General features: G+C 39.1%; 1 protein-coding gene across 3 annotated transcripts in view; it reads right to left on the bottom strand.

Moving 5' to 3' along the window:
* AOAH (acyloxyacyl hydrolase) overlaps positions 1 to 25,921 on the bottom strand; it is a 167,132-nt gene extending 141,211 nt beyond the window's left edge. For 2 of the 3 annotated variants that reach the window (XM_047849272.1, XM_047849274.1), the window contains exons 1-3: positions 25,233 to 25,374; positions 24,884 to 25,075; positions 603 to 698 (exon numbers count right to left, since the gene is read on the bottom strand). In XM_047849272.1, the coding sequence (XP_047705228.1) occupies positions 603 to 698; positions 24,884 to 25,010 (223 nt within the window). In that variant the 5' untranslated portion in view covers positions 25,011 to 25,075; positions 25,233 to 25,374. The other variant, XM_047849273.1, reaches the window with a different exon arrangement.
* Positions 25,922 to 26,899: the final 978 nt, after the last annotated feature.

The raw sequence follows: 26,899 nt of genomic DNA on the forward strand, positions 1-26,899 counted from the left end.
AATCATCAATCCATTCCTTTTTTTATTTTTTGAGTATGGGTCAGATGATTTTATTGAGATCCAATTCAAATCCGTGGAAAGTTCCCAGATTATTTTCCCATTTGGGTTTTTTAAAGATCAGTTGTCCTCTCAGCCTAAATAAAGCTCTGTGTGGGTAAGACTGTACATTTATCTGGGAATGTACATGTGGTTAAATTAACACAAATCATTGAAAATTATCCATTTTTCATTATTTTGACCTTCTTGGTACTTAAGGCAATGAACTCCAGTTAGGCAAATCATTATAAATGTGAGATATGAAGCAACAATTGGCCATTCTACATTTTATTTCCTAAATGTCCTCAACAATCTCATTCTGCCATGGTGGAAAATGAATGTCAGGGGAAAAAATTGCCTCGAGTGGTTTGTGTGTGTGTGTGTGTGTGTGTGTGTGTGTGTGTGTGTATTTGTTTTAATTTCTATGAGCCCCATAAGAATATCAACTCACACAAATAACTCATATTCTCCTCCATAAGTGTGTGTAGGGTATAAACTCGCTCATGATGACTCAAAAGTCAGAAAACAAATCAGACCCACAGCCACATGACCCTTTCTGTATTTACCAGGAAGGTAGCTGCACAGTCTCTCCATTGAGGTCTCCACCGTGGAGTTGTGAACTTGAGCAAGCTGTTCAATCATGGATACCACTGCCACACAGGCTGCAAGGAGACAGAAGAACATGTCAGCAGTGTCATGTAGAAAACTGTGCTGGAGGGCCAGGGGAAAGGAAGGGATGAGCGTGTGTCCTTGGGAACACCAACCTTTCCAAAACACAGAACTTTTGTTTGCCAAGCCTTTTAACATCTGCTGTGTGCATAAAGGCACCATGAGTTGTAGTGAAATGTAAAGTGTGCTAAGAAGATTGTATGTTTGAGGGCCAGAAAGACTGGTTGTCAGTTCAGTTTTGCCACTTGTAAGCTATAGGACTTTGTGGAGGTAACTGAATCTTTGTTTATGTTCATTGCTTTTCTTTTCTTTTTTTTTTTTTTTAATTTTTTTTTTCAACGTTTATTTATTTTTGGGACAGAGAGAGACAGAGCATGAACGGGGGAGGGGCAGAGAGAGAGGGAGACACAGAATTGGAAACAGGCTCCAGGCTCTGAGCCATCAGCCCAGAGCCTGACACGGGGCTCAAACTCACGGACCGCGAGATCGTGACCTGGCTGAAGTCAGACGCTTAACCGACTGCGCCACCCAGGCGCCCCTGTTCATTGCTTTTCAATCGCATAGAAGACAGACATGGCTTTTAAAGGAGACAGTGTGGAAATAAACAAGTCAGCACAGAGCAGAAGCTCAATAGACACTGGTTTCTTTCCTCCCCCCTTTTCTTCCTTTCTGCAGCAGCTGGTTTCATTGGGATTAGGATCATCCCCACCCCATACATACTCAGCTGTGACTTAGGGTCAGGTTTTTAATTTTAGAAATGTGGTGGAAATTGCTCAGCCTTTAGAGTCAGAAGACCTGGAATTGAGTCCTGCTCTTGAATCTTGGACTCACCATCCAGGCTTTCTAAGACTTGGTCTCCTCACTGCAAAGTAGGTAATAAGTTTCCTATAAGAGGCTGTAATGATTCAGTGAGATAACAGTGCAAGTGAACATGCCTTTGAAATCATAACACGAGTGTAAAGTATCATTTCACCTCCCAGCTAGAAAGCACTCTGCTTGAAAGCATATGCCAATATACTAAGTGTCTAAAAGGAACCTCAGATTAAATTAGAAATATATTACTTCACCAACCTTGGTATATATATGTGAAGGCCCAGAAATGGCAGGCTGACACCCCTTAGAAGTTTCTATCACCAGCCTTGATCTCCTGAATGCCTGGGAAAGCCCAAACTTCCTTTTTCCAAAGAGAGGGGACTCTTTCTTCTACACACAAAGGGTTGGTTGGTCAAAGATCAGTAAGTCTGTGAGAGGAAATTGTTAGGCCTCAGAGAGACAAGAGTGGCATTTATTAGCAGTGGTTGGTTTCCAAGGAGGAAAAAGAAGGCTTATATCCCAAATGAAGAAGTTCCAGGGTGCCTGGCCCAGTAGTAAACTCGCCATTAACCATCTGCTCAAGGTGCTGGGAACCCAAATTCACATAAAGCCAGATTTCTACCAGGACTCCTTGAGGGAAGGTGGCTGGTAACAGATGTGATAGTACAATTGAGCATTTCTAGACAGAAAGAAATAAAATCTTCTGTAAAATGCAGGATTGTCAATGAGCGAGATACTTTCCCCTTTCTAGACACTGTAACAGCTGATGAGGCTTTTGGCCTTGATTGCTCTGTATCCTCAGATAAAGCCAGACAAAGCTAGGCTCACCTAATCTGAGCGTGATCTTGAAAACCACAATCTCACTGCTCTGAGAGCACCTGCGCATTTATCAACACCAACTATCAAGGTTGATCAGATGTGCTTTTAAGTAATCCATGCATTGAGGGTTCTATTACATGCAATGAAATTTAGTAGCTGATACTTATTAGCACTTTATGATCTAAAAAGTATTTTCATGTGTATTTTGTTTTATTTTAAAAATAACATTTCAAAATATAATGCAATGCAATCTCATTGTAGAAAACAAAAAATACCGAATATTGTAAATAAAATAAACATCATTTAACTCACCCAGAGATAAACCAATTTCACTTTTACTTTAAATATATAAAATATATTTAACATATGTGAATATTTTCAACATTTATAATACTTTTACCCCCTAATTTATGCCTCTGCCAATCACCTCTTAAGTAACGGGAGCTAAATAAATTTTAATAACTGCAATTGAAGGACAATGATAAATAATGAGATTGCAGTGTGGTAAGAGGATGCAGTGTGGTATAGTTGAAAAGGGAGAGGCTTTGAATTAAAAAATAAACTTGGGTTCAAATACTGGATGGATGAGTTACAAACAGTGTAACTTGAACAAGTTACCTCTCCACTGGAACTTCATTTTTACGAGTTTAGATTTGGACCAGAAGTTCCTTGAAGGTGGGAGAAGGGTCTTACTGTCTCTAACTTTGAATGCCTGATGCAGGGTGTGGTTTGGAGTCAGGGGACAGAGATGTGTGCTGACTTGAAGCAAGCTGACTGGAGAACCGGCACAGTGACATTTCAGTTGTCAGTTACTGGGGGTCTCCGTAGGAAAAGGTTAATGAGTGCACCTGAAGTTGTGTTCAGACTCAGTCATCTCCCCAACAACGTTGCTTACTCTCATTCCATCTTGTTGCAGGGCATGACTGCACTTCTCATTCTGGTGTGAAACAACCAGAGCCAACTCTTGAGTCAGACAGCGGATCTGATAGCAAATAGTCACGACTTGCAGCTGGGGATCACAGAAGGCGGTGGACATGGGGTTGAAATCTTGCATAACAATCACTTTGTGTGGCATCTCATCAATGAGCTGCTTCACCCAGCATGGACTTGAAACGAGGGTATGCATTTGTTTTAATCCAAGGCTTGCAAGGATCAATGCAAAGAGAATTGTGCCACTCGAAACCTCAACCTGCTTCTTTGTACTTATAGATATGGGTTTTTCTTTTACTCAGAGGAATCCCATCAAGGACTCTTATGACTTTGGTGGCTTCTTAGCACTCCTTGCTAAAATTGGAAATCATTAGATAAAAGGAGCCAAAAAAAAAAAAGTCAGCTGTCTCTGATGGAGTGGACCTTGATATCACCTCTGCTCTGCCCAGTGAAGAGTTATGATCAAAGGGCTCTGAAGAAAACTGGGTAATGGGGTTTGAAATATGTAAACGCCCAGGTTGGACTCAGCTTTGATTTGAATCATGCTCCCTTAGACATCCTCACCCATATCCAGGGGCCTCAACTCCCCTTCCAGCTGGATTGTTAATTTAGGGTCTGCAGCGCAGTGTGTTCTGAATCCTTTAGTTGGCAAGAGTGGAGAAATTGACTTGGCTATAGTTTCTAATAAGAGGTTCCACTGTCTTGACAGGCTAAAGAATGTTTTCCCTTAGACGCATGGGCAGAGTAATTCTTCGCATTACAGACCATTCTCTGGCTGCTGATAAAAGGCCTGGCTCTGCTAAAGTGAGTTTGTCCAAGCTACTGTTCATTTACAGAGAGCGAGAGTGGTGCACTTTGCTCAATGGTCACCATTCGAAACCTCACATATGGAAAATCTCTTCTCACGTGGCTTCTGAAAATAATGAGTGTAATAGAAACAGACACTCCTGATATTGTAGGAAAAGAAGTGAATGGGACCCAATAAAAACATCTGCCACAGGGATCTGCTTCTGGACACATTCCTCTGGTAGGTTGCAGACTATATCCAGAATCCTTTTGAAATGAAACAGGACTCTTGCAACTCTAATTATAATCATATCCATGCTGGCTGGAAATTCAGCCAACTGCAGAGAGACGGCTACAAGATTTCCCATTTGTGTGAAGCCCACACTTCATCGAAAAGCCCAGAAAGTACTAGGCAGTTGTCAGAGACAGGGTCAGCATGACTATCCTTCCTTTTTGACCCTAAGTGGACACATAAATAATTCATCACATGGCTAGAGTGTGTCCTGCAGTTTTCAAAGTGTTTTGCATACATTATCATCTCATTCAAACTTCACAACAACTCATAGATGTAGGAATCATTGCTCTCATTTTACAGACCAGCAGACAGAGGCTCAGAGAGGTCAGCTATCTTGCCAAGGATGTGGCTAGTTAACAGGAGAGCTGGGACTGGAACACAGTATGTACTGAGTTCCTTCTAGATGGAGGCACTGTGCTGGGCTGTGAGTAGGTACTGAAAAAAAACTGATATGGTTCCTGCCCTCTTAGAGATTATGCTGTAATGGAGAAAAGTGATGGTAAACAAACAAACACATAATTATAAATAATTTTAGGAGCCATGAAGAAAAGGAACAGGGTGAAATAGCAGAGGGTAATGAAGATGGGGTGGTATAAACCTTCTGAGCTAGAGCCGATAAAGAGGGCTTATCTGGAGAACGCACACAAAAAATGGCTAATATAATGGAAAGGATCATAAGGAGCTGGGGGCAAGCTTGGTAAGAAGTAGGGGGAGCTGATGCCACTTCATGGCCTAAAGCTAGGAAAACCTGGCACCAGAACCCAATGGTGAAAGATGAAGTGCAGAGAAAGGAAGATGTCAGTTTCATGGGCTTTGTAGACTGCAAAAGAGCCAGGGATTTTTCCAGAGAGCAATGGGGAACCATGGCTGGGTTTTGTGGAAAGAGCTGCTGCTATTTGATCTATGTCTTAAATTATCACGTTGGCTGTCACAGGCAGGAAGGTACTTAGGGGGCAAAGGTGGGAGCAGAGAGATGAAGTAGAAGGCTATTTTGGTACCGGAGAGAGATGGTGGTGGATTGGAGAGTAACGAGTGGTAGGGGGGACAGAGAAAAATAGACAGATGTGGGATCTATTGTGGAGGTTAACCCAATACAATTTATTAATGAATTGGCATGTGAAGGAAAGAAGTATGAGGACAAGTGAGAATCAAAAATGATTCATTTATTTGTGGTTTGGGCTCCAGGGAAGGGTCGAGCACAGGTTTTGGGACCATACCACACCTGGGTTTGGGTTCCTGAGTCCCTATGCACCTGGGTGACTTTGTATGTCCCACCTCCCACCACAATAGCGCTCCTCAAGCAGCTAAACTCTGTTTTCCTCAGATTTCCCTGCTTGTGTGGGAGCAGAAGATATGGCTTTACATGTTTACACTCTCCTAGGCCTTTCTCATGTTGGTGAAAAGAAAAGGAAATAGGGTATGAAAATAGTCACTTAAAATTACCTTCCTACCAGTTTTGTTTCCCTACGATAGTAGTTACTAACTAGTACACAACCCAGATATGAATATTACACCTTCACCCTTTTCTTTTCCTCGTCTCATGAGTCCGGACATGGATAGGGAGAGGTTGGTAAGAAGAAAAGAGAGTGGAAGGGAGTAATGAAGGGAGAAATTATGTTATAGTAGAGAGTAGAAGAATTTGGGGGTCAGACAGACCTGGGCCTGCTTCTCTGACTTATGAGCTGAGGTATCTGGCAGGATGATTAACCTCTCTGGACCCAGATTTTGTCACCTACCAAATGGAATAATAATGCTCACTTGTGTGTTACACTAAACATGGCCATCTATTCCAGTCCTCTGAATCTGGCCTTGTAACGTGTTTTATCAGTAGACCATGGAGGAAATGACAGCATGTCAGATCTGAACTCAGGCCTCAAGAGGCCTTGTAGCTTCCATTTTTGCCCTCTTAGAACGTTATAGCTGTGAGCTTGAACCTGCTGGAGAGGCCACATAAAGGAAAATCAAGGTGCCCCAACCAACAGCCTGCCAACATTTGTGAATGAGGCCATTCTAAATCATCCAGCCGCTGTCATTCTGCCATCTACCAAGTGAGTGCAGCAGCAGGAGTGAGCCCAGGGGATCTCTAGTGGGAGGATCACCCAACTGTGTCCAGCCCAAAATTGCCAGCCCATAGAATTATGAGCTAATAAATAATTGCTGTATAAGTGTGGAGTAGTTTGTAATTCACCACAGGTTATCTGCCATACCTGGCAAAAGCATTGTGGGAATTAAGTGATACAACACACAAATGCATATGCTATCTAGCAGAGTAGGCATTTAACAAATATCTACTGTCAGTTTCTACTCCAGCTGCTGAGACCATTCGGCCAAGACATATTCTCTGTGATTCTTTTTAAAATAAAAACTCAGAAGCTTATCTTTGAAAAACATATTGCTGTACCAACAGTGTTTTTACTTTTCTATAGCTGAATTTGCTTTTATTGCCTGTAAGTAGTATTTTCACTACATTTGGGCAGATTAGGGTCTGTGGCTTAACCCCACCATCACCTAGAACATTGTCTTTATGAGAAAATGTGCAGTGAGTTCCAAACTGCCAAATTTCCCAAGAACACTGGCAATGAGAGAGGCACTATATTGGGCAATTTCCTAGTGAGAACAGAGGCTGGGGGTACTCAAGGGTGAGGAGTATTGATGAGAGGAAATAAGCAGACTGTGTTGAGAGACCCAGGATGGTTGGCCTGACTAATTTAGAAATATATAAAAAGCTAATAATAAAGAGATGAGAGTAAAGACAGGAACCATTCCATCCTGTTTTTAATTCAACACATGTTTATTAGCACCTACTATATGCTCAGAAGTTTGAGGATACAAACATGAATAAAAGAAATCACAGACCAGGAGGAAAGCCTGATGATGAGAAAAACAGTCTAGTTATGGCAACCTGTGAGTGCTATGGTAGAGGGAACTGTTAGTGTTTTGGAAGCATAGAGGAAGAAGAAACTAACTCTGGGAGGGGCCAAGATTGCAGAACAGCATGGAAGGTTTTTTGTGTGTCTCTCATCCTTGAAATACAGCCAGATCAACACTAGACTATCCTGAACACGTACAAAACTGACTTGAGGATTAACACAACAATCTGCACAACCTAAACCAGAGAACTCAGCAGGTATGAGGTGTGGGGAAGTGAACTGGGGGAGAGAGAAGCCACTAAGGTCAGGGAGCTGTTTTTTGTGCAGAGATAGGACAGAAACAGGGGTGGGGGCAGGGGGTAGAGTAGGAAAGCAGCTGGAGAGAAAAGAAAGAGTATGCAAGGGACTGAACAAAAAAAGGGGAAAGGAGAAAGGAGAGGGTTTAAATTCCATTACGATTCTATAAACAGGGGGAGTACAGAATCTGAAACTCCACAGCTCGATACCTGGTGGTGCTCTGTTGGGAAGGGCAAATCCCCAGGAGCAGAGAGCGAGGTCCGAGGGGGTCTCAGTGGACCCTGGAGAACAAACACATTTGCTGGTGCTGGAACAAGGTCATTAAGGGTGAAGCCTGGTGCCAGATATGTGTCATGATTTTCCATAACCCCTGAAATGCTGCTGCTACACAATCACGTGAACTTTTTCTGGGGCAGGCCGGCAGTCTGGGGCAGGCTGGAGCCACAGTCTCTGGACATCAGTGGCAGCACAGTCCCGAGAATGTCCCTGGGTGGGGCCAGCACTCAGCCATTGCTCAGTGAGACCCTCACCTAGAAGGTCTGAGCGGGTCAAAGCTTCAGTCCTTCAGAAGTGAGGGGTTGGGAAACACAGCCGCATCAGAGATAAAACTCAGGAGGGAGGTGCCACCTGGCAACATGACAGCTTGGTCACAGACAGTGTAAAAGTGGGGAGTAGACAGAAGCTGGAGACAAAGGACAGGTGCGCGATTGCTGGTTGAGAAAAGCACAGAGTTCCAATACTAGACACTGGTTAGGTGGGTGATGCCATTTTCACCCCTCCCACGCATGCGCATACACAACTACGCCTGCCACAACAATCCACTCCAGTAAGCTAAGCAGCCCCACCTAGTGGAGAGCAGAGCCCTTACACTAAGCCCCGCCCAACTGGGCCAACGTCACTCTTCAGGAACACCACAAGTCTCTGCACTTGCTTAGTTTACGGTCTATAACGTGCTTCATACTTTGACTTCTAGGGGAAACTGATGTAATTTCAATAGTATTACAGCATATTTGCTGGTCCATCTATTCAAATTTTTTTCTTTTCTTATTCTTGAATACAGAAAGAGAAAATATTTATTTTTATTTTCCATTTTTATTAAAAATAGTTTTAATTTTTTCTACTATATTTTTTACATTTTTGGTAAATTTTTCAAATTATATTTTACTTACATCATTTCACTTTATTTCATTGTATTCATTTTTTTTCAAACTTTCAACTTTTTTTCTTATCTTTTTGTTTTTTCTCTAATCTATCAAGCTCCTTCCAACAACCAGACCAAAACACACCTAGGATCCAGCAATTTTTATTTGATATTTTTGGGGTTGTTTTTAATTTTTAATTTTAATTTTTTTACCTTATTAATTCCTTTTCTTCCTTCAAAATGATGAAATGAAGGAATTCACCCCAAAAGAAAAAACAGGAAGAAATGACAGCCAGTGACTTAATCAACACAGATACAAGCAAGATGTCTGAACCAGAATTTAGAATCATGATAATAAGAATACCAGCTGGGGTTGAAAACAGATTAGAATCCCTTTCTGCAGAGATAAAGGCTAGTCAGGATGAAATAAAATATGCTATAACTGAGCTGCAATTTCAAATGGATGCCATGGTGGCAAGAATGGTTGAGGCAAGCAGTGATATAGAGGACAAAATTATGGAGAACAGTGAAGCAGAAAAAAAGAGGGAGACTAAGGCAAAAGATCATGATTTAAGAATTAGAGAAATGAGTGACTCATTAAAAAGGAACAACATCAGAATCACAGGGGTCCCATAACAGGAAGAGAGAGAAAAAGGGGTAGAAGTGTTATGTGAGCAAATCATAGTGGAAAACTTTCCTAACCTGGGGAAAGACAGAGACATCAAAATTCAGGAAGCACAGAGGACTCCCATTAGATTCAGCAAAAACCAACCATCGACAAGGCATATCATAGTCAAATTCACAAAATACTCAGGCAAGGAGAGAATCATGAAAGCAGCAAGGGAAAAAAAAGTCCTTAACCTACAAGGGAAGACACATCAAGTTTGCAGTAGACCTATCCACAGAAACTTGGCAGGCCAGAAAAGAGTGGCAGGATATATTCAGGGGGCTGAATTGGAAAAATATGCAGTCAAGAATTCTTTATCCAGCAGGCTGTCATTCAAAATAGAAGGAGAGATTAAAAGTTTCCCAAACAAAGATTAAAGGAGTTCATGACCACTAAACCATCCCTGCAAGAAATTTTAAGGGGGACTCTCTGAGGGGAGAAAAGATGGGGGAAAAAAGATCAAAAGCAACAAGACTAGAAAGAACCAGAGAATACCGCCAGAAACTCCCAACTCTACAAGAAACATAATGGCTATAAATTCATACATTTCAGAACTCACTCTAAATGTCAATGAACTAAATGCTCCAATCAAAAGACATAGGGTAACAGAATGGAAAAGAAAACAAGATCCATCTATATGTTGTTTACAAGGGACCCACTTTAGACATAAAGACACCTTCATATTGAAAGCAAGGGGATGGAGAACCATCTATCATGTCAATGGTCGCCAAAAGAGAGCCAGATTAGCTGGATTTTTTTTTATATCAGACAATCTAGACTTTAAAATAAAGACTGTAACAAGAGATGAATAAGGGTATTATATCATAATTAAGGACTCTATCCACCAAGAAGATCTAACAGTTGTAAATATTTATGCTCTAAATGTGGCGGCACCCAAATATATAAATTAATCACAAACATAAAGAAACTTATCGATAATAATACCATAATAGTAGGGGACTTCAACACCCCACTTACAACAACGGACACATCATCTGAACAGAAAATCAACAAGGAAACAATGGTTTTGAATGACACACTGGACCAGATGGACTTAACAGATGTATTCAGAACATTTCATCCTAAAGCAGAATATACATTCTTCTCCAGTGCACATGGAACTTTCTCTGGAATAGATCACATACTGGGACATAAATAAGCCCTGAACAAGTATAAAAAGATTGAGATCATACCATACATATTTTCAGACCACAATGCTATGAAACTCAAAATCAACCACAAGAAAAAATTGCGGAAGGTAACAAATACCTGGAGACTAAAGAACATCCTACTAAATAATGAATGGGCTATCCAAGAAGTTAAAGAGGAAATAAAAAGTACCTAGAAGCCAATGAAAATGATAATACCACAGTCCAAAACCTCTGGGACACAGCAAAGGCGGTCATAGGAGGGAAGTATATAGCAATCAAGGCCTTCCTAAAGAAGGAAGAAAAGTCTCAGATACACAGCCTAACCTTACACCTTAAAGAGCTGGAAAAAGAACAGCAAATAAAACCCCAAACCAGCAGAAGACAGGAAATAATAAAGATTAGAGCAGAAATCAATGCTATCAAAACCAAAAACAAAACAAAACAAAATAAAAACAAAAAACAAAAAAAACCCAACAACAACAGTAGAACAGATCAATTAAACTAGAAACTGGTTCTTTGAAAGAATTAACAAAATTGATAAACCCCTAGCCAGTTTGATCAAAAAGAAAAAGGAAAGGACCCAAGTAAATAAAATCAAGAATGAAAGAGGAGAGATCACAACCAACATAGCAGAAATACAAGCAATAATTAGAGAATATTATGAGCAATTATACACCAATAAAATGGGCAATCTGGAAGAAATGGACAAATTCCTAGAAACATATACACTACCAAAACTGAAACAGGAAGAAATAGAAAATTTGAACAGACCCATAACCAGTAAAGAAATCGAATTAGTAATCAAAAATCTCCCAAAAAACAAGAGTCCAGGGCCAGATGGATTTCCAGAGGAATTCTACCAAACAATTAAAGAAGAGTTAACACTTATTCTCTTGAAGCTGTTCCAAAAAATAGAAATGGAAGGAAAACTTTCAAACGTTTTCTGTGATGCCAGCATTACCTCGATTCCAAAACCAAAGTCCCCATGCAAAAGGAGGACTACAGACCAATTTCCCTGATGAACATGGATGCAAAAATCCAACAATACATTAAAAAAATTATTCACCACGACCAAGTGGGATTTATACCTGGGATGCAGGGCTGGTTCAATATCTGCAAAACAATTAATGTGATTTATCACATCAATAAAAGAAAGGACAAGAACATATGATCCTCTTAATAGATGCAGAGAAACCATTTGGCAAAATACAGCATCCTTTCTTAATAAAAACCCTCAAGAAAGTAGGGATAGAAGGATCATGCCTCAAGAGCATAAAAGCCATATATGAAAGACCCAATGCTAATATCATCCTCAATGGGGAAAAACTAAGAGCTTCCCCCTAAGGTCAGGAATAAAATAAGGATATCCACTCTCGCCACTGTTATTCAACATAGCATGAAGGCTTAGCCTCTGCAATCAGACAACACAAAGAAATAAAAGGCATCCAAATCAGCCAGGAGGAGGTCAAACTTTTACTTTTAACAGATGATATGATACTCTATACAGAAAACCCAAAAGATTCCACCAAAAAACTGCTAGAACTAATCCATGAATTTAGCATAGTTGCAGGATATAAAATCAATGCACAGAAATGGTTGCATTCCTATACACCAATAATGAAGCAACAGAAAGAGAAATCAAGGAATGGATCCCATTTACAATTGCACCAAAAATCATAAAATACCTAGGAATAAATCTAACCAAAGAGGTGAAAAATCTATACACTGAAAACTATAGAAAGCTGATGAAAGAAATTGAAGAAGACACAAAAAATGGAAAAATGGAATATTCCATGCTCCTGGATAGGAAGAACAAACATTGTTAAAATGCCGATACTACCCAAAGCAATCTACATATTCAATGCAATCTCTATCAAAATAACACCAGCATTCTTCACAGAGCTAGAACAAACAATCCTAAAATGTGTCTGGAACCAGAAAAGACCCCGAATAGCCAAAGCAATCTTGAAAAAGACAACAAAAGCAGGAGGCATCACAATCCCAGACTTCAAGCTGTATTACAAAGCTTTAATCATCAAGACAGTATGGTACTGACACAAAAACAGACACTCAGATCAGTGGGACAGAATAGAAAACCCAGAAATGGACCCACAAACGTATAGCCAACTAATCTTTGACAAAGCAGGAAAGAATATCCAGTGGAATAAAGACAGTCTCTTAAGCAAATGGTGCTGGAAAAACTGGACAGTAACATGCAGAAAATGAACCCGGAACCCTTTCTTACACCATACACAAAAATAAACTCAAATGGATGCAAGACCTAAACATAAGATAGGAAGCCATCAGAATCCTCGAGGAGAAAGCGGGCAAAAACCTCTTTCATCTTGGCCGCAGCAACTTCTTACTCAACACATCACTAGAGACAAGGGAAATAAAAGCAAAAATGAACTATTGGGACCTCATCAAAATAAAAAGCTTCCGCACAGCAAAGAAACAATCAGCAAAGTAAAAGTCAATCAACGGAATGGGAGAGGATATTTGCAAATGACATATCAGATGAAGGGTTAGTATCCAAAATCTATAGAGAACTTATCAAACTCGACACCCAAAAAACAAAAAATCCAGTGAAGAAATGGACAAAAGACATGAGTAGACACGTCTCCAAAAATGATATATTATATGTATATATACACACAATGAAGTATTACTCAGTAATCAAAAAGAATGAAATCTTGCCATTTGCAACTACGTGGATGGAACTAGAAAGTATTATGCTAAGCGAAATTAGTTGGAGAAAGACAAATATCATATAACTTCACTCATATGAGGACTTTAAGAAACAAAACAGATGAACATAAGGGAAGGGAAGCAAAAATAATATAAAAACGGGGAGGGGGATAAAACATAAGAGACTCTTAAATATAGAGAACAGAGGGTTGCTGGAGGGGGGATGGGCTAAATGGGGAAGAGGTATTAAGGAATCTACTGAAATCATTGTTGCATCATATGCTAACTAACTTGGATGCAAATAAAAAATAAATAAATTATTGATTAAAAAAGAAACTAACTCTGCCTTGGTAGCCAGTGATAGTTTCCTGAAGGAGTTGAGTGTTAAAAGAATGGAAGGACCTTATTTGACAGAAAAAGGCAAGAAAGGCCTTCAAAAAGAGAGGAATCGCTTTTTTAAAGACTTGGTTGTGAGAAAGAGAAGGGTTGGCCAAGGCTAGAGCTCAGGGTCCATGGGAAAGACAAAGTGAGAGAGGTAGAAATGGATCCCATTGTGAAGAGCCTTGAAGGGCAGACCATAGAGCATGGGGTCCAAATTCTGTAGAGTCTACAGTGTAAACCAACGGTTTCAAACATTTTACCTTGTACCCCCTAAAGGAAATTTGAGAAACTATGTACCCTTCCCACATTTTAATGGATGTTAATGTAATATTAATGGATATCAATTTAAAAAGATGCAGAGTGTATAAATCTAGGCAGACTATAAATATTAATTGTAGAAATCATACATTAATCTCTATGTATCCAAAGGAATCTAAATACTGTAGTGATTCATACCTACTCTCATCCACTTAAAAAATATAAGCTCAAGCACTTTTTTCACAATGAGAAATTTATGTTGATAATCCCTCTCCTTGAAATCATATTTCAATAAAAAGTCTACCTCCTTGAATTTTTCTTCCAGTATAGAATTGTATCCCAATGTAATATATTTTTATGGTTGAATGTATTTTATTGATGGCACTGTTATACTTCTTAGCCCTAAAAATATGAATAAAATTTAAATGGAAATTTTAATTTCCTGTGAATATAACTCTAAGTTTTAAAAAATTTTTCTGGATAGTTTTCATTATTAGTAAAATTAACTTTTCTCAGCAATATGTATTGTCAATTTAACAATTCCTAAATAATAAAAGTAAAATTTTATTGGAATTGCACTTCTTAAAGAGATAATTGCCCTTTTCAATTAGTACTTATGTCTGATGAAGAATATTACTTATTCATGTAAACAGGCAAAGTTCAGCATCATGTCTGTTCCTATTTTTCATTTTTAAAGAGGCAAGTGCTGAGAAAACATGTTCACTTAAGTAAATGAAATAGAAGGACTTTGGGTAGAGAAATGCCACTTTATTCTTTAACTCCTTCTAAGTTAAATGTCAAAAGTCTTAAAGTGATCTATCATTGGCAATTATTTCAAATGATCTATCACCTGAAAACTCCATTAAGTGCCCCTTCAATCGTGTTGAAAGCAAAGAACTAGAAACCACCTGACTTGCAAAAACATTTGTTACCGAATCAATGAAATCTTCTATTTTCTCAATTTCTGGGAGATATATATATATATATATATATATATATATATATATATGTGTGTGTGTGTGTATACATATACATATATATGTATATATATATGTTTTACTAAGACTCTTCTTTTAATTATATCTATTATAATTCTCCTCGAGAGACCTTGTTAGAACTTAATACACTCAGAAAGAACTGGGAAGTTGAAATACTATTCTTTTCAATACACTTTTGTGTATATAATATTGTAAGTAAAACCTTTTATCTAAATGCATACTTCATGTATATTTTTGTCAAATTTGGAGCTACAGATTTAGTTCATCAGGTTATGAGAAATGTCCTCTGTATAAACCTAAATGGCAAAGTCAGACCTTATCATTAAAGTAACTAATCAGATTATCTTTCCAAAAATATATGACTTCATGTTTCCTTTCACTTCTATTTTTGAATTTTAAGATATGTACTTAGAGATAGAGGATGGATGGATAGAAAAACAAATGGATGAATGGCTGAGTGGGTGGGTGGATGGATGAATAGAAAAGGATAGACTGATGATGGATGGATGGATTGATAGGTAGATAGATTAGATAGATACATAGGTAGGTAGGTAGGTAGGTAGGTAGATAAGATAGATATAAAAGATGAAAGAAAATGAAAAATTTCCACTTGCTAGCAAAGACTTATTACTACCAAAGTTCTTTTGTTTTTAAACAAAGTTTATTTATTTATTTTGAGAGAGAGAGTGAGTGTAAGCAGGGGAGGGGCAGAGAGAGAGAGAGAGAGAGAGAGAGAGAGAGAGAAAGAGAAAATCCCAAGCAGGCTCCAAACTGTCAGCACAGAGCCTGCAGTGGGGCTCAATCCCACGAACCCACAAGATCATGACCTGAGTCAAGATCAAGAGTGGGATGGTTAACATACTGAGCCACCCAGGCGCCCACCAAAGTTTTTACAAATGTTTTCTTGAAAAAAAAAGTGTTGATTTTAGATTGTCTACTTAGCCATCCAGATTTAGAAATCAAACAAAACAATAAGACGAGGTCCCAAACTCCATAAACACATACCCAGACCTTTTTGAAAGGAAATATAGCAAAATATCAATAGTGATCATCTGGGTTTGGGGATTACAGTTGATTTTATTCTTCAAAAATATTCTTTGCTGTTTCCTAAAATCTCTATGAAAGGCACACATTCTTTTATAATTAGAAAAAACCAATACATAGTATTTTATCAGATAATTTCTCATTGAATAAACTTTTTAATAGTTGCCTTCTACCTTACCAAGTTCTAGGAAAATGTGAAATGCCATTTTCTATGATACTTTCATTGTTTCAGCTCTCAGCTGCGTGTTTTTACAAGCTATATCTCATTTAATCTTCACAACACCCTCATGAGATTGGTACTTCCCATTTTACAGATGAAAACCAGGAGGCGCAGAGAAGTTAGGCAACATACCAAGGCCTTTCAGATAAGCAGCGATTCTGCTACTAACTGGCTGACTGGTGATTTTAATCCAGATCAGTTGAACTTTGAAATACAAATGCTTCTAAGTGTCACACTGAACATATTAAAATACGGGATTTTGAAAGTGAACATTGTCAATAGCATCAATTAAAATAGTCATTGCTATATTGAAATCTACACAGTTTGTGCATATTTTCTCACAATATTCTTTTCAGTTTCCAATGATGTTTCTGGGAGAGCAAAAATGTTTAAATTTAATAAGGTGCGATTTAGAATTTTTTTTTATTTTTGTATGGTTCTTTTGATGTCATATTAAGAATCTTTGAATCCAAAGTCACAAAGATTTTCTTATAGAAGTTTCATAGTTTTTGCTCTTACCTGAGACCCAGAATTTATGTTGAATTACTAATTGCAAGTGATCTGAAATAGGAAATCAGATAGTGTCAGTTCTCCAACAGTGTTTTTCAAAATTTTTGACGATTATAGTTTCTTCGTGTTTTCATATGAATTTTAGGACCAGCTTGCCAATTTTTACCAAAAAAGGATGTTAGGATTTTGATTGAAATTGTGTTTATAGATACAATTTGGGGAGTAATGCTATCTTAATACTATTGAGTTTTCCAATCCATTAGCATGAGACATCTGTCCATTCCAATAAAGCATTCTTAATTTCTCTCAGCAATGGTTTGTAGTTTTCAATGTAATCACATTTCTTTTTCTAAATTTATTCCTAGGTATTTTTTTTTATTATATTGTAGATGGAATTGTTTTCTTCATTTCAATTCTTGAAAATGTGTTGGTAATATAAACAAATGTAACTGACTTTTATATTAATCTTGAATCCTGCAACCTTGTTAAGCTTTCCTATTCATTACAGTCATTTTATTGTTAATATCTCAGGATTTTCTATATTCAGGATTCTGTTGTCTGAAAATAAAGACAGTTTTACTTCTAAAGATAGTTTTACTTATTTCTTTCCAACTTGCATGCTTCTACTATTTTTATTTCTTTATTAAACTGAAGAGAATTTTCCAAAAAATGTTGACCAGCAGTGTTGAAAGTAGACACCATTCCTGTGTTCCTGATCTTAGGAGGAAAGTATTTAAGTCTTTCATCAATGAGTATGAAGCTAGCAATAGGGTTCTCATAGATGCCCTTTATCAGGTTAAGAAAGTTCCTTTTTATTTCATAATTTGTTGAGAGTTTTTGATGTGGATGGGTGATAGATTTGCCAAATAATTTTTCTATTTCTATAGGGATGATAATGTAGTTATAGCCTCTATTCTATTAATTAATGGGATATCCCATTAATTGATTTTTAGATGTTAAAATGACCATGTATTCTTAGGATAAACCCCACTTGGTCATGGAGTATAAATCATTTTATATGTTGCTGGATTCAGTTTGTTAATATTTTGTTAAGGATTTTTGCTGATGTTGAATTTTTCTGTAGAATAAGGGTATAGAATTATGAATTTCGGAGGTGGCTGGGTGGCTTAGTCGGTTAAGCATCTGACTCTTGATTTTGGCTCAGGTCATGATTTCAGAGTCGTGAGACTGACTCCAAGTCAGGCTCTGTGCTGGGCGTGGTGCCTGCTTAAGATTCTGTCTCTCTACTCCTCTGCCCCACCTTGTGCACACTCTGTCTAAAAAAGAAAAATAAGTATTTTTTTCTCTAAACACTACTTTAGCTACATTCCATAAAATTTTATATATTGTGGTTTTTCATTTAAGCCAAACTATTTTTTTAATTTTCCTGTGATTTCCTGTTTTCTTATTATTTTTTTAAAGAAGCGTGTTGTCTTATACACATTTGATTTTTTTCCAGATTTGTTCCTATTGTTGATTTCTAATTTAATTCAAAAAATATTTGTATGATTTCCCATTTTTAAAAATGGATTGATACCTGTTTTTTTGCCTAGTATATGGTCTATACTGGATAATGGGCCATGTATAGTTAAAAAATAATGTATAGTTTGCTGTAGCTGAATGGGGTGTTCTCTAGATGTTAGTTGGGTCAAGTCAGAGTTGCTCAATCTTCCATATCCTTACATACTTTTTGTCCTTTGTTCTACCAATTACAGAGAAAGGAGCATTGACATTTTCAACTGTATTGTCGAATTGTATTTTTTTCTAATTTTTTAATTAAATTTTTATCTCTTGGGTTTTTTTTGACTCTATTATTAAGTATATGTACATTTACAATTATTACTTCTTCTTGATATATTGAGCTCTTTATCATTATTAAAAATACCTCTTTGTCTTAGGATGATTTCATATCTTAAAGTCAATTTTGTCTGATACTAATATATTAATTCCAAGTATCTTCCATTCAACCTTTTTGTGTTATTGAATCTAAAGCATCTCCAGCAGACAGAATATAGTTGGATCTTGCCTTATTTATCTAGTCTGATCATCTTGTCTTTTGATTGGCGTGTGCAGTTCACTCACATATGTCAGAGCTATATAAAATAGCTATATAAATAGAGAGATGGATACATCATAGCTTTATGGGGATTTTACTCAGCTTGATGCTTTGCAACATTCTTTTTTTTTCCTCTTTCCCATAGTACAATTAATCTATGTTCTAGTTTCACACCCTCCCTCCCCACTAAAATTTATTCACATTCTGCCTGAAGAAAAGCATACTGTTAACTTGAGTTCTTTAGGTTTTGCTCACTTTGTGACCTTTCCCCAAAGTGGTAGATCTCTCTCTATAGTGTCTTTATGGCCTTTCTTTTCAGAGATGTGACCCCCCAGAACAGTCCAGGAAAATAACAGGCAAATGTGGGTATAGTGAAAGTGTAGATGATCAGAAACCTAACATTTGTGCCAAAGTTGGGGTTAAATTCTATGATAATATAGAAATAAAAGTATGGGAATTAAGGAGGGGAGAAGGTGTGAAAAGTGGGGGGCAAAGTGCAGGGGGCTACAGCTATAGCTGGGAACCAGTAGGTGACAGGCCAGACCAGCAAAATCTGAAGGCCCCAGCGGGTGACCTGGGGGATGGTGGGGGGATGGAGATGAGCAGATGCTCTGAGAGCAACAGTGGATATTCCCTTGCTGAGAGGAGCCCATGATCTACACCAGCCATGACACCCCATGGGGACAGAGGCCTGCCCTCAGAGGCCAAGAGCTGTAAATGTCAGAATGGTACATAAGCCCTCCTTCAGAATTGAGACCAGCCCTAGCAAGGAAAGAAGAGAGCCCTGAGGTACCCAGAGGAGACCAAATTTAAACACAAAGCGGTAAGATGAAGTGTTTTGTGCTATCAGCAGCAACAGCAGCTTACGAACAAGTGTTCAGTTACAGAGAAATAGAGAAAATGAAATTTCTGTATATAAAATTGTGATCATAAATTTTCAAACTTCTCTGCTGGCTCTATCTAAATCTTTCCTATCTTTGTCAGTAACACTGTCATCTTACCATTCACACTGGCACCCCTTTCTCTTTATCATGCAAGCTATAAAGTCACTCTATGTGAGATGTGGGGGATGGGGAAATGGGGTTTTAACTGACTCTGAAGGTATTTTATATATTTAACCAAACATAGATGAAGGGTGGGGGGAGGTAGGTGTTTTTTTTAACCTTTTAGAAGTGCTTAAAAAACAAACAAAAAACTCAATGAATTAATTTAAAATGTCAATGACTTAGAAACATAAATATTACTTTGCCCCTAAGTCACCCATGGAAAGAAAATGATGTTTTGTAAAAATGAACATGGCTTATTATTGATTCCATAACATTTGGAAAGTGGCAGAAAGAGGCACTGCTTGCTCAAGCACAGTTGAATCAGCATTTGCTTAGTGATCAAATGGGATGTATGGTTCCATGCAAACAAATTGTGGTAAATTTGGAAGGGGGCACTGGGGCTTTGCACAGCTTAGTTCTGATTTTGGAATATATTTAAGAAGGTGTCCTCCAGGTGTATTGGTTCGTCCTTCCTGCAAAGTCTTCTCGTGGGACTGAAGCTGAAGGTGCTTGCTTATGACAGAGATGTTGGTGCAATCACTCAGTAACTTCTGTGATGGCTTCCTTTAGAGTATCTCTCCAGTCCCAGCAATCCTCACTTCTTGGAGAGCTGTCTTCTCACCCGTGGCTCTGACAGCCACATGTGTACAGCGAGCTCTCCTCACTCCCACTTGCCCTTATTCAGTGGCCTAAAGACTGAGCCCAGTTTCTTTCTGCCAGGAAGCTGGATTAACAACCAGAAGGAGAGTCCATCTTGGTGTGGACTGGACAACTGCAGGCAAACTCTGGACTGTGGGAGCCCATAATTGGCCAAAGGGCCTAGAGCAGTGAAACCAGCTAGTCTATATAGGGTCAGAGATGGAGGTACTGAGAGGCCAGAAAAGTACTCCTTAGGACACTGACAGCCATCATTTTTTGGCTCCTGGCTCAATTTTTAGGCCTAATTGTATTTTTCTGCCTTTTGGTTCTAAAATTCATTCCTGGGATCCTCATAGGAAAGCTTTCTCTTTTTTTTTTTTTTTCTCAGCCTAGCTCAAGTTGATTCCTGTTACTTACAACCCCAGCAGTTATACTCCGGGTCACTAAAATGGTAGTTAGAGACCCAGTGTCTGACAAACAAGGTAAGGGGATGGGCACATGACAAGAAAGAGACAATAGTTTCAATAAATTTTTTTTAAATATGGGATTTAGCTATGATACAAGAAAGCCCAAGACAAAAGAAAAAATAGATAAATTGGACTTCATCAAGATTTAAAACTTTGCTCTTTCAAGGATACTATCAAGAAAGTGGGGAAAAAAACCCCATGGAATGGGAGAAAGTATTTACAAATCTTGTATCTGATAAGGGATATATATCTAGATTATATAAAAACTTTTATCATTCAACAATAAGAAGACACAACTCAATTAAAAAATGGGCAAATGACTTGAGTAGACATTTTGTCAAAGAAAATATGCAAATGTTCAATAAGCACACGGAAAGATGTTCAACATCATTATTATTTTGGGAAATGCAAATCAAAACTACAATGAAGTATCACTCCAAATCTACGAGGATGACCATAATAAGAAAGATGGATAATAACAAGGTATTGGCGAGGTTGTGGGAAAATGATACCTTCATGCACTAATAGTGGGGATGTAAAATACTGTAGTGTCTCTAGAAAACAGTTTGGCAGTTCCTTAAAATGTTAACTATAGAGCTACTGTATGACCCAGAAATTCCACTCCTAGGTATGTACCCAAGAGAAATGAAAACAAATGTGCACACAAAAATTTGTACATGCATGTTCATAGCGGAATTATTCATTATAGCTAAGAACTGGAAACAACCTATATGTCCACCAATAATGACTAGACAAACAATGTGGGGCATATCCATACAATGAAATATTATTTATTCCTAAGAAGAAATGGGAGTGCCTGGCTGGCTCAGTTGGAAGAGCATACAACTCTGGATCTCAGGGTCATGAGTAAAAGACCGGGGTTGGGTGTAGAGATTACTAAGAGAAAAACAAAAACAAAACAAACAAACAAAAAAACTTAAGAATAAATGAAGTTGGTACATGCTACAACATGGACAAACCTTAAAACATTATGCTAAGTCAAAGAAACCTATACAAAAAGGCCATATATTGTTATCATTCCATTTATAGAAGTGTTTACAGAGATATGAGAGATTAGTGATTTCTAGGGGTTGAAGAGAGGAAATGGGGAGTGACTGGTAATAAATATTGGGTTTCTTTTTAGAATGATAAAAATGTTTGGATTAAATATTGATGATCAATATACATACAACTTATGCATATAACAAATAAACATTATACTTTAAAAGGGTAAACTTTCTAGTACATGAATTATATCTCAATAAAGCTATAAAATAAAATAGTATTTAAAAAAGTGTGAGGAAGAAATATATTGCCCCTACCTAATCACTGAAAAAAAAAACCCCAAAAAACCATAATCACACTGACAGTGAAATCTAAGGCCAACTTTTAACTGGCTGCGTAAACTTGGCCAAGTTGTTTATTTCTCTAATTCACAGTTGTTTCCCCTGCCAAGTGGGAATAATGATAATATATATCCCATAAGGTCATTTTAATGATTAAATGAGATACTTCGTATAAACTTTTTGGAAGACTGTTAATTGCACATACACGCTCAATAAATGTTAGCAGTCTTATATTCATTAACTTAACAAATGTAATTCTTGTCACTGGAAAACCCTTACTTTCTTTATACACCACTCCAATGAGCCCAGATGCAACTCAGAGAAAAGACACAGGGCAGCAGGGAGAAATGCCAGGAAGCTGCAAGAACGGCTGCAGACCAGTAGCAAAAAACCTTTCATGAGTAAGAAACAAATATGATCACTAAATGCGCATCTTCATAAAAATGGATGGAACACAATTAATTCAGTTGAGCTCCAGGAAAAACTGGGAAGCAGAACTACTTCCATGTGTTAAGAAGGTGACTATAAGTATTTTATTTTATTATGCTTTTATAAATCAAGGCAGGTGTATACTTTTATAGTCAAAGTAAAACTTTATTTTGGAATGGTAATTAGGAGATCCCTAGCTGCTAACAAAGATGATCTCTTACTGCTCAATCGGATGATCAGAAATCCAACTGCCTAACCAAGTTTTCTCAAGACTTCTGTAGCCCAGCGTCTCTCATCAGGAGGGTAAATGCAAGTGAAATCTTTGGGAATACCTGAAGCTTCCTTCTTTGGCAATACTTGGGTAGAAATATTTCTAAAGTTCTAAAACTTCACCCCACCCTTCTTCCTATTTTGTTCTTGCTCAGTGATGTTATGACTATGACGAGGTTCTTGCAGTCACCAGTTGCTTGCTTCGAAATGGTTTGCGTTTGCTCTGTGTTTCTTGGCTTTCTGCTGGCTGTACCATGGGTGCCACAGTTCAGAGTTCTTTGACAGGTGGAGTATTATTGTGAGCACTAAGCTCTCAGTTTGTGCTTCATTTCAAAGAACTGTAATCTTTACAGTCCAGAGTTTCATTTTTATTTCCCCCTAAACTGAACAGTGAACTTGCTGAGGACAGAGGCGTTTTAAATATTATTCTCATTTGGGGCACCTGGGTGGCTCAGTCAGTTAAGCGACCGATTCTTGGTTTTGGCTCAGGTCATGATTTCACTGTTTGTGAGTTGGAGCCCCACATTGGGCTCTGTGCTCACAGTGTGGAGCCTGCTTGGGATTCTCTCTCTCCCTTTCTCTCTGCCCCTCCCTCACTTGCTCTCTCTTTCTCTCTCTCTTTCAAAATACATAAACTTAAAAATTGTTAAACACTGTTATTCATCTTTGTATCTCTAGCACAGAGCACAAGGTCTGGCATGTGGTGGCCATTCATTGACCATGTGGAGAGGGGACACATAGGAATGTTTGGGAAGTGCCTTTGTGCCAGTGAGTGTGAAGTCAAATAGTCCTGCTTTTTTTCAGAAAGTAGCGGAAGCCCAACCAGAAACTCCTTGTATTCTCCTGCCTCTCTTCCTCTTACCTGACGTTCTTCCTCCTACCACCAGCTGCGAATGAGCTAACCCCACATTCGGCCCTGCAAACCCGAGCACCCTCATATCCTCATGTCCCCTTTCAGGAGACACTCCCTCCCCCTGTTGCTGGGACCATCGGTGCTAATGGCTCCCAGCAAGTGCCTCTGCAGGTATTGCCTCCACTGAAAGGAGCTGCCCCCTGGGGTCAGTTCATATCCAGTGACTGTTCACTGTTGGCAGTTCCAGTGTCTGGACCCACTGCAGGCCACTTTGAAGGGCCATTTTAGCTCCAGAGTGGGATTGGCGTGCATGTGTGTGTGTGTGTGTGTGTGTGTATGTGTGGCTGTTACATAGCCCATATTTACCTTCTGCCTATTCCTGCTGCTTTACTCCCTCTTCATGGTGTTTTCCCCAAGAGCACACCTCAATAAACACCCCTGTGTGCAAATTTCTGAGCCTGTTTCTCCAAGGAACCAACTCAAACAGTGAGACCCCAGCTGGGACAGCCTGCAGCCCCTGGCTCAGGACAGTCATTGCCCAGTAAATGTTGATCACATGATGGACACATCTTGCACTCACCTTTCTTCTTAACCATGTGGACTGGCCAACAACTCCAGGCAGTTAGCCAGAAATTGCGAATTGTGGAAATGGGTGCTAACCCGTCATCAAACCCAAGTAGCAATAGACTCCCTGAGCTCTCGGGGCCGTGGAGTATTTGTATGGGCATCCAAACGAACACCCATGGCTAATGAGGATGGCCACAAATTCCTTAACCTTCCCACGAAAAGGAGGGAACTATGTCCCCTACCACTGAGTCTCAGTGGAGGGACCAGGAATATGGCAGAAGTCATGCTGTCTGATGTCAAAGACCACCTTCTTTCTACTGTTCAACGCTGCCTACTGTCCTGAAAGGGGTAAGAATTTCAGGCTTTTCTAAGGGTTGTCCCTCCAAGAGAAAAAAAAAATACAATCACCAGCGAGGTGGAAGACTTACACAACTAATTCAAACTAGCCACTGGATAGCGTCCTTCTGTGCACACATATGTGCTCACTCTCAGGCTCAAGGTTTTCTATGTTGGGGAGGTTATTGTCACCTTACTTGGAATTCATAGCTATTGATGTCACTAAATAGGTGATTTACTATGCAAGCAAAGTATTTGACCCCATTGTTATGCCCACATAAAAAATATGCAAAACACGTACCTAGACAGGTGTGGCCATTGGGGTTTCTGGTGCTTGGGGAGTCATCAGAGGCTGGAGAGGCCGAGGTGCAAAGCGGCAGGAGTAAGAACAGAGGAGTCACCAAAAGGATATTCCAGGGGGACTTCATCTTGGAGCTGTGCACCACGAGAGACCAGCCGGGCTGCAGAGGCTGCCCGCTGAGGGACTCTGAAGCTGAGGCCACAGAATCTGTCAGTCTGGCTTCCCTTCTCCACTCTTCCCTCTCTGATACACACACACACACACACACACACACACACACGCGTCCCGCACTCTCACATACAGACTTTTCATAAGTGTGAAGGGAATAGAAAAACATACAAACACTCACAGACCCACTCCTTGCTTTTGCAGAAGCCCCGAGAGAGCCAGCGGCCTGGGCCCCCCGGAAAGAGCTGCAGGGAGTCCCTGGTGAGCAGGTTCTCTGAGTTAAAACCGAAGCCAAAGGAAAAACCCAAATGGCAGCAGCTGCAGCCACATACCCTTTTATATTGCTGGCTGAAGTCAGTCGTAAGCCTCAGGAACCTTGAGTCTTGCCGGAATCATCCTGTGGGGTGGTTAGGAGGCCTTCCTCTTTCATTCTTGCCAAACAAAGCAAAACTAAAACTGAAGAAAAAAAGACCCACAGACACACAACTCTAGCAATTTGGTCAGCCGTGTCCACAGCCTGTGGAAATGATAATTTACTGTATTCACAAGTTATTTCATTTTGCTCTAAACAATTTTGTGTGGTAAGATCGAGCTCCTTATTTTGTTGCTAAAGAATATTCTGGTCAAGTAGCTGTCTTCCTCTAGAGGAGTTGGACTATTCCTTCCAGGGTCAAGTTTTGCCAAGGCCTTCTGTTTGGTGTGCAGGGAATAAGCAATGCAGACAAGAATGGACTGTCAGCATGGCTGGATTTTAAACCTAACGTGAAAAAAAAGATGTGCTGTAATTAACCCACTTGTATTTACTCAGCTGTATATGATGCATCTCTTTTCTCCAGAATTCCACAACATGTTTATATTTCCCACCTCAGATGATTTGTTCGTTTTCCAGAGACTGATTTTCTGTTTTGAAGATGAGAACTGAATGCAGTTTTTCTGGAGGAAAAAAACTGAACCAGATCAAAGATAGAGGAAAGACATATCATCTGAATGCTTTGTTCTAAAACAGGATACAGCGAAGTCACATGCCGTGCTCAGACGAGATAAGGGGATTGGGTCAAAGTACCACAATCTAGATATGCCTGGGAGATCCTGCAATTTTTACTCTCCTTGTTTAGGCTCTGAGGAAAGCTTATTATAAACTTTATGAAATGTTATGAAAGCTATCAGACTTGGTAGACATTTCTCCTTCTCCTCCTCCTCCTTCTCCTCCTCCTCCTCCCCCTCCTCCTCCTCCCCCTCCTCCTCCTGCTTTTACTTAAGGAATAGCATTTTAAATAGCAGGCAGAATTTTAGAGTTGTATTCTTTCCAGGATGTAGGAAATACCAATTTTTATGCTTTGAAGAATTCTTTGTAGGCATTAGTTTAACAAATGCTAATTCATCAAAGCTCTGAATCTGCAGCAGAGATATCACACTCCAGAGTGTTCCTCTGCTTATGTCCTGGCACACGTTGGGCCAAACAGATGCATGATGTCCTTGGACCTGTGACTTTCTTTGAGGCTGAGCTGCTGGTTCTCAAGGTCCCTGACTCTGTGACCAAGGCAAGCTCTGGAGGTCACTAGGACCACCACAAGAGGCAGGGCCTAGAGAAGTTCCAGGGACTTCCTGGAGAGACAGACCAATGGAATGATTATGAGCACATACTGCAAAGACAGACCCATGTTCAAATACCATACCTATTGTTTACTTCTGAGTAATGTATTATGCCAGTAATGTAGCATTTCAATGCATCGGTTTCCTCACTGATAATTGGGATAATAATGATATTTGTCTTACAGGGTTGCTGGAAGGATTAAAATAGATGATGTATCCAAACTATAAAGCAGTGTACCTAGTAAGAAGTAAGTG

Source organism: Prionailurus viverrinus, chromosome A2 (assembly GCF_022837055.1).
Source record: "Prionailurus viverrinus isolate Anna chromosome A2, UM_Priviv_1.0, whole genome shotgun sequence".
NCBI lineage: Eukaryota > Metazoa > Chordata > Mammalia > Carnivora > Felidae > Prionailurus > Prionailurus viverrinus.